The following is a 13,547-nucleotide window of genomic DNA, read 5'->3' as shown; positions in this document are numbered from 1 at the left end:
ATCTAGTCTTGCATCAGACATGGCTGAGAGCTACAGATATCTCCAGCCAACCAGCAAGAAAGACTAAGGCATTGAGAGCAGAGCTGAGGACTTTGCCTCTCTTGAAAGCCCTTCCGTGAGAGAGACTGTGTCTTGGAATTTGAGGTTTGAGGAAGTTTATGCTGTGTTGCCATAAAATACTGCAAAAGGTAAATTATCAGATATTACATTACCTTTCAAGTAAGTCCATTTAGACAAACTGCTGCTTTGTGGATGTGGCCTTGATTCGTGGTTGAAACTAAACATTTTCAAAAGGAGACTAGAACTATGCAAGCTTAAGTAATAGAGGAACGATGACCTTGCTGAGCCGTTCCTCTGCCGTCCAGCCTGAGGAAGGCAGTGAAGACTGGAGGTGATTATAGCTAATAACCTACAGTCTCATTTACCGGGATGGTAATATAGAGGACTACATGATGTGGTACCCCGGGAATTAGAACACTCATCTATTTTTATTCCCCTTTCTTCCTCCTACTTGCAAGCTAAGCTCAGCATCGGCCAGAGGGAAGTAACAATTCAAAAAGGACCTCTGTACAGAGCCGAAGGTTACCCTGTCAGCATCAGCTGCAACGTAAGTGGTCATCAGGGGCCTTCTACGCAGGATTTCCAGTGGTCTGTTTACCTGCCAACAGCCCCGACCAGGGAAGTTCAGATCATCAGTACCAAGGATGCCGGCTTCTCTTACGCAGTGTATGCCCAGAGGGTGAAAAGCAAGGAGATCTACGTGGAGAGGCTGCAAGGCAGCTCAGTCCTGCTGCACATCGCAAAGCTCCAGATGAGGGATGCTGGCGAATATGAGTGCTTCACACCCAACACGGATGGGAAGTACTTTGGAAGTTACAGTGCGAAGACAAATCTAACTGGTGAGCTCTTGCTAGCCAGGTCCTTGGCAAGCCTGTCTCTGCCATCACAATGCTCTGCCCAGGGAAAGGCTTTCCATTAGACTGTTTGCTCTGGATGAAGAGCCTACCTACCACTCCGAGTATTTCGGAGATGTGTTACAAGTAGGTGTCTCATGTTTTCCCCAGTGACCTATCCCACACAGATTGAGCCAGTGTGGAGCCTTCCCAAGACCTCTACTCACAAACTGGTAGTGGCAAAGCATTAGATGGACCTTTGCATGTCCCCGAACTTCATATCATCTTGCAACTTGTTAAGGGAGAGATGGCACTAATATCATAGGTGATGTCATTCACTGCAGAATGGTGGTTTTCCAACCACCATTTCCTAGCACGTATCCCTACAGGGACAGTTCAGATTCTTGCAACTGTCATATGCCTGGACTATCTAGCTTTCTTTTATAATTTAGCAAACTCTCACACGAACTTCAGGATGCAGATTCAACATTACCTCCTTTGCAAAACCCTTTAGATTGCCTCAGGGCATATCCCCAACTTGGTTCTTCTTAATGCCCTGTTCACACTGTGATTACCAGCATTTACCCAGTTATGCCATAACTGGCTATTTATATGCACGTCTCCCACCACCTTCTGAGCTCCTGGGAACGCTCAGCTCTTAGAGCAGTGTCTCGAGTATTTGGTGACTCAGCCTCAGGGCTGGATGAACTTGGACCGTATGGCTTGCATTTGAGAAAGAAGAGAACAGTAGGGTCCTAAGACAGCTATGAAAACTTCGGGAAATAGTACATTTGGGGTCTGAATAACAAATCACATGATTTCGGATCTCTGTAATAGAAAAAGCAGGTTAGAGTCTGGGGAGAGAAACAAAGCGATCCACTCATGCGCATCTAGTGAGACACCATGGGTGGCTGAAGGCCAGAATCCAGGTCTAGAAGCACCAATGCTCCTCTCCCTGGCGGCTGAGTAGCTAACCTGGCTCCAGCCTAGGCTGAGGAAGCAAAGCCAGGGTCCTACATCACTAAGCCACTTGCTTTGCAAAGTTTCCATGCTGCCTCCGCAATAGGGAAGACCCACGTTAGAAAGGCATCTGGCTGGGAAAGCAAGCTCAAAGGATGCGCTTTGTGGATGACGTTTAGACACAAACACGAACCAGTCAGATGATCACTGTCGCTTTGTTTCCAGTGATTCCCGACACCCTGTCTGCCACCATGCCCTCCCAGATGCTCAGGAAGAAGGAAGACGAGCCCTTAGAACTCACCTGCGAGGCCACCAAAGCAACGGCTCAACATACCCACCTCTCTCTCACCTGGTACCTGGTGCAGGATGGAGGAGGCAGCCAAGCCATTGAGATCATTTCTCTCTCCAGGGATTTTCTGTTGGCCCCGGGGCCCTCCTATGCAGATAGGTTCGTGGCCGGTGACGTGCGGCTGGACAAGCTTGGAGCCACCTCCTTCAAGCTGTCCGTGGGCAAGCTCCAGCCCTCAGATCAAGGCCAGTTGTTCTGCGAGGCCACAGAATGGATTCAGGATCCAGATGAAACGTGGACTTTGATCACAAGAAAGCAGACAGATCAAACAGCTCTGAGGATCCAGCCAGCAGGTAATTATCTTCTCAGAAAACCTGTGAATTTGCCGTCAGTGAGTAAGTAAGTAGGGAGAGCTTTTTTTTAACCTTTTGTTGACTCTTCCTAAAAAGTAGATAAAAAAGTTTAAGTTAATTTTGTTTTTGTCATTTGGGAAGCATAACTGAAAAGATGTTCCAAAATGTTCCATTTTAGCTCTGCTCATGGGAGATTTTATATGGGACAAGAAATATGAAAGAGCTAGATTGATGCTATAAGCCAGCCATGGAAACGATTTTATAACCATGTTTACCAGGCACTTTGTAAGCATGTTATTTATATTTTTTAGTTGTAGTTCAAACAGTCACCCCGTAAGATAGTCAGCCCCCCATTTTAGAAACAAGGAACCCCAGTGACAGACACACTGAGTACATTCCAACCCCTACTGGGGAATGGAGAAACCAACTTCCAAAGTCTAATCTGCCTCTCTCCGAAGCCTACCTACCACAGGCAGCTGGGCCTAAAAGCTGCTCTAATTTCCAACATGAAGCCTCGTCCCTGTTGGTGATAGGATGGTTTTCCACCAGGCTTGAAATTGTCACCTTACATGATCCATTGACATTTTCATCAAAAGTAGACAGAAAGGCCTGGCCAGTTTTGGTCTCCTTAGGTGCACTGTTCCAGTACGGAGGGCCAGTTAAAACTGGGAGTATCCACCCTTGTTGTGGGATATTTGTTTACCTAGGCAAAGATGTGTTACATTTGTTTATGCTGCATTTGTTTAACTATGTAAAGCTGTGCTGCATTTGCCTTAGTTACATAAAATTAACCTGGGCTCCTAGAGGCGGGGTTAGCAACTCGTTGACAGGAAGTAGCAAGGAGGGGGCAGATGGTGGGTTTTTCAGTTCAGGTGGGGGGTGAAAGGAGAGGGGCTTCTGGGGACACCAGCAAAGAGAGAACATTAGCAAGTTGCTACTCTAACTCTCTGAGTTCTCAGGGTTTCACTCTAGCCTTTGAATCTTGAGTGTTATTAGAATGATAGGGATTTAGTTAAAGCTACCTTTAGTGGTAGCAACAGAGCCATTGTCTGGGGGAAGAGAGTTCCCCCCAAGCTATGGCCTGAGCAGCCTGGCGGCCAGTAGTTTAAAGGGCAGGCACTGTGAGGAAGGTAAAACAGCTTTTTGGTGCCCAGTATGGGGTACCAAATGTAGCAGGCTTTCTTGGACCGCCAGGCCCCAAATCATGACCTGGAGACTTGTTATTAGTTATGACTGCTCGGCCTTCGTTTAGGCTTGCCCCACCAGCTCTTATAACTTATATTAACCTATTTCTCTTCATCTATGTTTTGCCTCAGGGCTTGTTACCTTTATTCATTCTGTATGTCCTACTTTCCTGCTTCCTCTGTGTCTGACTGGCTGGCCCCGAGCATTGCCCTCTTTTTCTTCCTCATTCTCTCTCTAGCCTAGATCCCTCCTCCTCCTCCTCCTCCTCCTCCTCATTCTCTCTGCCCGCTATCCCTGTACTGCCTAGCTATTGGCTGTTCATCTTTTTATTAGACTAATCAGATGCTTTAGGCAGGCACGATGAAACAAATGTAACACATCTTTACATAGTTAAACAATTATCCTGCAACACAAACAAATGCAACGCATCTTTACATAGTTAAACAAATATTCTATTCCACAACACACTGTGGAAAGGAATACTCCAGGGGTGGATAACTGACTTTATATGTTACTCTGCTCCACTACAAATCATCCGGTGGCCCTCAAGTATCTGATATGCGCTCATTGGGTCCTACAAGGCTGTATCAAATGTGCTCAGAAGTTAGAAGAATTCTACTAGCTCTTTCTTAGACAAATGAACAAAGTAAGAAATAAAGGCAGGGGTTATGGTTCAGAGCAAGCAGTGGATGCCCAGCACACAGTGAGGCCCAGGTTTAATCTCCAGCACAATAATAAAAGAGAAAACCAGGAGTCATAATTTACAGCAATTCAACACAGCATGAAATATTTCACTTTTTAATTAAGGAGACATGCCTAAGTAGATACTTGACACATCTGTGCATGCTTTTTACTTGACTGCTTCAAGAAAACCATGGATACTGTCCTTTCTGGGTGATTTGGAATAGTCGGGGGCCTTAGTAATTTTCTTTTACTGTGGGGCTATATTGAGTAGGGAACTCACTCCACCACAGAACTGAAAGGCTACATAAAATGCAACCATGGTATCGTTATCACAGATTTCATCCCTCTTGTGCCCAAAGGGGCAAGGACAGTGGGCTTTCTAAACATCTGCCTTGCTTTTGTTCCCCAGCAAAAGATTTTGAAGTGGACATCACAGCCAGGAGCTCGCCTGCTGAAGGAAACCCCTTGGAACTGATTTGCCTGGTTGTGGGTAGAGGTGGTGACCAGAAGTTTCAGGGTACTTGGTTCCTCAACGGGAAGGAAATCGCCCAGATCGATGCTGATGGGGTCCTGGACCTGAAGACAGACTACAGAGACAGAGCAAGCCAAGGGCAGCTGCAGGTTTCAAAGTTAAGCACCCAGACTTTCTCTCTGAAGATCTTCTCCCTGAGTCCGGAGGACGTAGGCGCCTACAGCTGTGAAGTAGCAGAGATGGTGAGGACTCAGACCGGCTCCTGGCAGGTAGTTCGGAGAAAGCAGTCGCCGCTCAGCCGGGTGCGGCTGAGGGAGCCAGCAGGTACGTGACGTGGGGACAACCACAGATGGTGCTCTCTTCAGACACCCCCTCCCTGGCAGTACAGGAGCACAGTGAGGGTCTTCCTGTAGAGTCTGGAGTTGTCAGACCCCCACCGGAGGTGAAGTAAAGGAGGAGAAAGTACCAAGACTAGCCAAGACATTTGGAGTCCAATTCCTGAGCCAAGGGCCATGGGCACCTCTCTTCATTACTCAATTTCAGTTCTCTTGTCTCTAAAAAGGCCCTTAAGTCCCTTCTTGCTGTCTTACGTTGTTTGAGTCTATTTTAGTTGCAGTTTTTGTATGCTAGGTTTTCTGTATAAAGTCCTCTGACTTTATGTGTTCGTACACATGTACGTACGTGAGCATATGCTTATAAGTGCATGAATATGTGGCACATGTGTGTGCCGGTGTGTGTGAATGCATGTGTATATGGGAGTGTGTGTGGGGGGAGAGTAGAGTCCCTTTTCCTGAGGAACACACGGCCAAGTAAGCTGACCTTGAGTTGAGGCTGGGCGGCTGTTTTTCAATTGCTTTCTGCTAATCTGGTTATGTTAACTTGCAGTGGGTCATAATTCTGACTCACAGTGAGAAATGAGGAGACAAATGAAAGCAGACAGACTCCATTCTCTGTGCTTGTTGGGATGTGGTGAGATGTCTGCTCAGCTGGTCCTGAGCATCCCTCTGAGCAGGACACCGAGAGCCACTGCTATGGCTTCTAACTGTCCTCCAAAGGCCCCAAGTTTGGTCCTCGGTGTGGTGATGTGGACAAAATTAGATCGTGGGAGCTCCACCCTCACGAATATGTTGATGCCACCTTGGGAGACAGGACTGTGTAAATGAGGCCACTTTGGGTGCTTATCTCTCCTGCTTCCCTTTCTCCTCCATGACGTTCTGCCGTAGCTAGAAGGTCCCCACCATGCCAGTACCACAATATTTGGATTCTTAAAACCGTCAGAATACATTATCCGACCTTAGGTTTTTTTGTTCCTGCAACACAAAACAGACTCGGGACAGCCACTGAGTTCATTCATCCTTACTTTGTGAAGATGGAGTGACTTTAGCTGTGTTTCAATAATCCGGGCTTTACATAGCACCCAGAACCAATATTAGAATAACACTCTGGGCTGAGTGTTAAAGTCTAGAAAGTAAATTTGCCCAAAAGCAAAAAGTAAGGGAAGAAATCTTAATTAAAAATAAACCGAGCTGAAATGAACGCTGTTCTTGCTGCACTTGCTCATTAGGGGTATCTCCAAAGATAGCTAAATGCCCCCTCTGCATTCGGCTTCCTTCTCCCCATCGGCTAGGGAGGAAGAGAATGGAGCTCTGGACGGAAGCGTCTTGGTGTTAGTTTCCACACTAAACATTTGGTCTAAGTTTCTAGGATTCAGGGAAACCAATGTGGGTGGTTTACATATTTGCACAGAGCTCACTCACTCACTAAATCTCTCAACTCCCCAGGGAAAATATCTACAAGCTTCCTTCAACTCGGTGTGTGAGAATTTGAATCCTGGAGCTCAAAAGGGTGCTTCATGGCATTCGGCTTCTGGTCGTAGGGGAGAGGGTTACCTTTCAATGCTAAAGAGAATTTTTTTTCCCCCACAGGCTGGAGTTCTAACTGGGCCTAACATATAGCAATTGGAAAACTTATTAGCATATTTATTGAGGACTTTGTCTAACACTCTGTTTTGAAAGTCAAACTGCTATTTGAAATATGAGCAGTTTTTATTGTTCCATGAATATTTTAAGCAGAAGGGGACACCCACTGTCCCTGTGCCCTGCTGTGCTTCTTACCACTTACTATGAGGCTAATGGCCACGATGAATTTTTGAAGTTATGTTAGTTGAAACTAATCATGATGGTTATGTTACAGCAGTGAGATTATGACTAGTCATTGCCCTTCTAATTTGCAAACTTCAGTTATGAGTCATTTTTATATTAAAGACAAAAGGCAGATAGCATGATCGTGCCTCTGACACCCAAAACGCAGAGGCACATTTGATAATTTGCTCAACCTGCTTATGAAGATCTGTCTTCATCCTGCCTTGTAGCTGGTGTGTGCATGCCTGAAGCAGTGGAAGGGATCGCTCTCCTCTGTGGGGAAGAACAATTTGCAGATTCATTTAGATCCCCGTTAGATGTCGAATGCTGGTTCTGTTTTATTTTTCTCTTTTGCTTTGAACTACCTCCTCTGTTGCCAGTGCCTCTTATTAAACACTAATGGTAATAGCTAACCCCTTTTCAGTACTCTCTGTAGCCCAAGGCCTAAGCCCTTTGTGTGGCCTTTGTTCAGCCTTCTCAACAAAGCAAAATGTGGCTGCTATTATTACCCTCATTTTTCCTGGAAAGAAACACAAAGGCTCAGAGAGGTCAAGTGTGCTGCCCAGAGTAATTCTGCCTCTGGGTGGTGATGGTTGTTGTTGGCCTTTAGTGCTGGGCTGCCTGAGACCCGGGAGCTCCTGATGTGTCTGCATGGCCCACAGAGCAGCCAGGACAGGACCTTGCACAATAAGCATTTGTTGAGTGAATGCTTGCATTTCTCCGCGTCTTAAATTTCCCATCTGGATGCCAGCCTTACATTTATAGTTAGCAGGCACAGTAATTTAAACATAAGAAGACTATCTTTACCAATGATAAAAGATAGATATGCATCTATATATATGATGTATGTGTATCTAAATATACATTTCCCCAAATTAGTTTTCTTTTATGGTGGAATTGCAAACAGAGGTCTAATTAATAAGTTTCTTTCCCTGTTCAAAACACACACTAAGCGGTTTCAGTCTGACTGGGATAGGGTAAGTAGGAAGATGGAGAGCATATTGAAAACACTGGTGGCCTTTATTCTAAAAAGCAAAACAAACACCCTAATATTTAAATCATCAGGGCTTCATTACTTTCTGGTTCATTTACTCACCTTAATGAATCGAACAAAATACTATCAGATATTTGCTCAATTGGATATTCTTCAGTATGGGCTGACTGAATAAAATGATAAGAAATATAAGTATATATTATGAATCATGTATGTGTCCATAGGCTCTTCTGGTCACCTGTCTTGTTTCCACTTTATGATAATTACCTTAGGGAAATTTTATTATACACACACACATATACATACATATATATATATATATATATGTACACATGCACCCATTCTATTTATTACCTATCCATCCATTCACATACAAATTCATCCATCCATCCATATATACATTCACAACACATACATATATACATACACGTATACATTTATCTATTCATACATACATACATACATACATACATACATATACACATGCATTTATCTATCTATCCATCTATCCATCCATCTATTTACAATGTAAATGTTTGGCAGATCTTTGTTCTGGGTGTGGTACAGGAGGAATCAACCAGCTCTGATTTGTCACAAATAAGTCAAGTTCTTATAATTTGCTTTCACTGTATTTTAGAAATGTTTTTGTTTAATTGATGCACTTTTCTTCCATAATCTATAATCCGCAGCAAGAAGTGTGTCTGTGTCTGCCGAGAAGCAGGCCCTGTGGGAAGGAGAGGCGCTCACCCTTCTCTGTAAGGCAGGTGGGGATGAAGGTCCTCTGTCTGTGAGCTGGTGGCTCATCCCACAGGACCAGACCACAGCCGTGTTTGTGGCTGGCATGGGGCAAGATGGTACTGTGCAGTGGGGAGTCTCTTCTCCGAGCCCTGAGGACTGTAGCAACAGAAGGTTGGAGAAAGTGGACTGGGCTACCTTTCGGCTGGAGACTGGCTCTGCCATGGTCTCAGACAGTGGTACCTATGAATGCAGAGTGTCGGAGAGGCCCCAGAACCAAGCCAAAGATTTGCAGTGGACCCAGAGGATTTCAGTCACTGTCAAATCTCTGAGTGAGTATCTGGGAAATCCTTTTCTGGATGTGTGTCAGTCACTCCATTGTATAATGCAGTTTGAGTAGCAACATCCGGAAACCCTGCCTATGGTATAAGTAACCTGAGATGAACAGAGCAGGATCTGCATATCAGGCCTGTCGACTAACCTCTCAGAGTTTATTCATCTTTATAAAGATCATTCTAGAGTGCAACTTGTAAATTGTTCCAAGTTGAAAACAAACCCCTATGAATAGGAGTTGACTTACAGATGAGTGGAGGCAAGCCTGTTCCATTCCAACAGCCGCCTGGGCGTCCGCCGTGAAGTCTTTTCTAGCACGGGCAAGAGAGTGACGCTGAACCCTGGGGGTGGGGAGGAGGCCAAACACTGGCTCTGAGTGTTCTACTTGCTGAGTGGGGAGAGGAAGGAGGCCAGACCCTGGCTGTGAGTGTCCTCCTTGCTCAGTGCAGCTGTCTAAGGGGCACACTGTGGAAAACACTGCCTGTTTGTTGTGGCTGCTGAGAACAGTCACAGGCGATGGGGGAAACTTGGAGGGCTGAGGTTGGAATTCGGGACAGACTGTACTGTGGACCAACCTCTACCCCCAAATTCACCATATTCCAGGAGCACAAATGTGTGGCCCTGTGTGAAGGGTGGCATTGAGAAAACTTGGAAGTCCTGTGCTTGGACTTGGTAAACAGGAAGCGTGTCTCACTTTCACCCCCCACAGAATCAAGTTTACAAGTAAATCTGATGAGCCGGCAGCCGCAAGTGACGTTAACCCACACCTTCGACCTGTCCTGCATCGTGAGGGCCAATTACTCGGGTCTCAAGCTGCCTTTCTCAGTGACTTGGCAATTCCAGCCAGCTGGCTCTGGGGCCTTTCATCAGCTAATTCGAATCACCCACAATGGCACAGTCGAATGGGGGGATGTCCTCTCCCAGTTCCACAGGAAGACGAAGGTTTCACAGTCTTCATTTCGTTCCCAACTCCAAATCCACGATGCTGCTCTGGAGGAGACAGGGGTGTATCAGTGCAGTGTGGAAGTTTATGACAGAAATTCCCTGTACACAAGTGGTCCAGCCAGGGTATCTGCCACCTCTAACCTATTGAGGATTACCGTCACCTTTCCAGGTAAGGGATGCTCGAAATTGATCCCTGCTTTAAAAAAGAAAAAGAAGAGAATTTTTTTGGTCAGGAATGATGGTACTCACTTACAATCCCAGTACTCAGGAGGCTGAGACAGGAGGATTGAGAATTTGAAGTCAGCCTAGGCTATAATTTGAGCCTCTGTTTCAAACAGTAACAACAACAAAACTCCTCCCACTTTGTGTAAACTACAGAAATAAACACAAAACTACCCAGTCATTGTGTTTGTGGTGGTAAAGCAAGCCTGATGTGATGGCCCTGATGTGAAGCTAGTACACATGGGATGGCCACATTGGTTGGTAAGACAATGAAACACTTCCCACTGGCTAACAACTCTGCGCCCTTTCCACATCTGCCGAGAGTTCCCATTCCCAACAGCTAAAGGATACTGCCTGCCACAGCAGATCCTCAGGGGCCTTCCTCCAGAGGAGACGGTCTTTTAGGTCAGTCACTGCTGGTGCCCCAACATCTTTTTCATGTTTGGAAGTGGCGGCGATCATGTAAATTCCATTAGGATACACTTAGCTACCTCTTTTAACCTGTTAGCCTACAAGAGAGAATTTGTGGTTTCCGTCCAATTCAATCTTAACTCGATAATAGATCAGAGAGGCTGAAAGTAAAACCCAGACTAGCCACAGTTCTGCCACACCTCGAGCTTTCTCTCTCCTGACTAGCATTTTCCCAGGATGGCAATGAGCCCTGGGCTTGGACGCGTTGCTTGCTCTGCCTCTGCCTCAGTCACGGCCTCTGTAAGCTGCTGGTGTGCACTTGAGCTAGGGTGTGTCTGTAGTGCTCCTAGGGCAGTGCCTGGCATGCAGAGCAGGTGCTCAAGCATGGTAGCCACCACCTACTCTGTGCACCACCTACTCTGTGCACCACCTACTCTGTGCACCACCTACTCTGTACATCACCTACTCTGTGCATCACCTACTCTGTGCACCACCTACTCTGTACACCACCTACTCTGTGCATCATCTACTCTGTACATCATCTACTCTGTGCACCACCTACTCTGTGCATCACCTACTCTGTACACCACCTACTCTGTGCATCACCTACTCTGTGCATCACCTACTCTGTGCACCACCTACTCTGTACACCACCTACTCTGTGCATCACCTACTCTGTGCATCACCTACTCTGTGTATCACCTACTCTGTGCATCACCTACTCTGTGCACCACCTACTCTGTGCATCACCTACTCTGTGCATCACCTACTCTGTGCACCACCTACTCTGTGCATCACCTACTCTGTGCATCACCTACTCTGTACATCACCTACTCTGTGTATCACCTACTCTGTGCATCACCTACTCTGTGCACCACCTACTCTGTGCATCACCTACTCTGTGCATCACCTACTCTGTACATCACCTACTCTGTGCACCACCTACTCTGTGCATCACCTACTCTGTGCATCATCTACTCTGTGCACCACCTACTCTGTGCATCACCTACTCTGTGCATCATCTACTCTGTGCACCACCTACTCTGTGCACCACCTACTCTGTGCATCATCTACTCTGTGCACCACCTACTCTGTGTACCACCTACTCTGTGCACCACCTACTCTGTGCACCACCTACTCTGTGCTGCTGAGAAATATGTTAATAGTACTGTGTTAATAGTAATGACCTTGCTCATGAATTCATGCCTTAATTTACTTGTCCTTCCCTTGATGTTTGAGATTGCTTCCACAAATCTTTCTTTCTTTTTTCTCTTTTCTTCCACTCTCCCCCCGGCCCCATGGCATGAAGCTTTCTTCCTAATACTACTGATTTCTTCTGATTCTCTTGTATTCTCCTCCTCCATTGAGTCACTATTTTATTTTATTTATTTAGTTTTTGTTTTTGTTTTTGTTTTTTGACAGTGTCTCACTCTGAAGTACAGGCTGACCTGAAATTCTCAATCCTCAAGCCTCAACCTGTTAAGTGCTAGGGTTACAGGTGTGTGCTACTATGCTTGGCTTTTCTTTTCTTTCTTTTTTTTTCTAAACTCAGGTTAGCATCAGACTTCTTATGTAGCCAAGAATGACCTTGAACTTCTGATTCTCTTCCACAATAGGCAAGATTTGTAGACGAATTTCTAAACAGTCTTATTAAATAAGAAACATAGAGCCAAATACAGAGGTAATAGCCGAAGAGATCAGAGCAATAGCCACAACTAGCCTTAGCTTACCACCAGCAGTAGCTTCCACAGAGAGAGCTTCTTCCTGTCTGACCTGTGTTTTTATTGCCTTCCTGTTTTGCCTTCTCATTGGCTCTAAGCCCAGCCACATGACTTCCTCGTCACTGCCTGTCTATACAGACCTCCAGGTATCTGTGGTTGGTACTGAGATGAAAGGCTTGTGTCACCACACTTGGCTGTGTCCTTGACCACACAGAGACTCTGCCTGCCATGTGATGGATTAAGGGCGTGGGCTACCACTGCCTCGCTTCTGTTTATGGCTATTTGACCTCTGATCTCCAGGCAACTTTATTTATTAACATACAAACAAAATATCACATTTCAGCACAAATGAAGTATCACCACAAAGATTTATTCCACTGAGTCCAGTTGTTTCTTTAAAAACAACCGCTCTTTTGGATTCAAGTTTAGTATGTGCTCTGACTCTCCGTGCTTTTTTAGGGTCAAGTAGTTTCTGCCCACGGATACGATCCACCTGTTGACCACTTCCATGTTCATTATTCAGGATGGTTTTTCTTCTGGTTTTGGGATTCATATCTAAGTGCTTCCAAGACATGCCTGTACTCAGTGTCAGAGTGTAAGTCATCATCATTGTCCAAAGATAGTCTTTCCATATTGTTCATGATGTCCTTAGCACATCCCAGCACCACAGATTAGAAACGGTGTCCTCTTCATGTCCATACTCCCATAGCAAGATGGGAAAGGTCTTCAGTGATCCCGTGTACTTGTTTCTCCAGAGCCTCCCACTTTCCATTTTAGACCTGACCCAACCACACTGAACTGCCTGCAATTCCATAATCCACATTTACTCTCGCGTTCAAGACTGTTATTCAGTTGTTCCTTTTATGTGGAATTCCTTTGCTCTCTATTCATCTGAATGACTATTCATCTTCAAGACTTAGCTCAGTGTTGCCTCCTCCGGGAAGTCTCTCCCCACTCCTGTCCTCGGGTTGGGTAAACCTGCTGGGCGATCCTGATATTTGTTGCATTTCTGCATATCTCTGTCCTATGTGGGTGATCGATTATATAATCTGGAAGTCTTTGTCCCTGTGTTACATCTTCCTCTAAATCAGTGGCTCTCAACCTTCCTAACGCTGTGACCCTTTAATACCGTTCCTCATGGTGTGGTGACCCCCCCCCCAACCATAAAATTATTTTTTGTTGCTACTTCATAACTATAATTTTGCTACT

The 13,547-nt window shown here is 45.6% G+C and overlaps 1 protein-coding gene across 1 annotated transcript in view; it reads left to right on the top strand.

Annotated features, from left to right (window-relative positions):
* The first annotated feature begins 332 nt into the window (after positions 1 to 332).
* Cd101 (CD101 molecule) overlaps positions 333 to 13,547 on the top strand; it is a 33,709-nt gene continuing 20,494 nt past the window's right edge. Inside the window, exons 1-6 of the mRNA XM_052732213.1 lie at positions 333 to 391; positions 442 to 899; positions 2,079 to 2,495; positions 4,774 to 5,160; positions 8,661 to 9,038; positions 9,749 to 10,153. Of these exons, the coding sequence (XP_052588173.1) occupies positions 333 to 391; positions 442 to 899; positions 2,079 to 2,495; positions 4,774 to 5,160; positions 8,661 to 9,038; positions 9,749 to 10,153 (2,104 nt within the window). The remainder of the gene's footprint in view (positions 392 to 441; positions 900 to 2,078; positions 2,496 to 4,773; positions 5,161 to 8,660; positions 9,039 to 9,748; positions 10,154 to 13,547) is intronic.

The sequence above is a fragment of the Peromyscus californicus genome, unplaced genomic scaffold (genome assembly GCF_007827085.1).
Source record: "Peromyscus californicus insignis strain IS unplaced genomic scaffold, ASM782708v3 Scaffold_9__1_contigs__length_137607984, whole genome shotgun sequence".
NCBI lineage: Eukaryota > Metazoa > Chordata > Mammalia > Rodentia > Cricetidae > Peromyscus > Peromyscus californicus.
The sequence above is the reverse complement of the archived record's forward strand: the minus strand, read 5'-3'. Positions and strand labels throughout refer to the sequence as shown.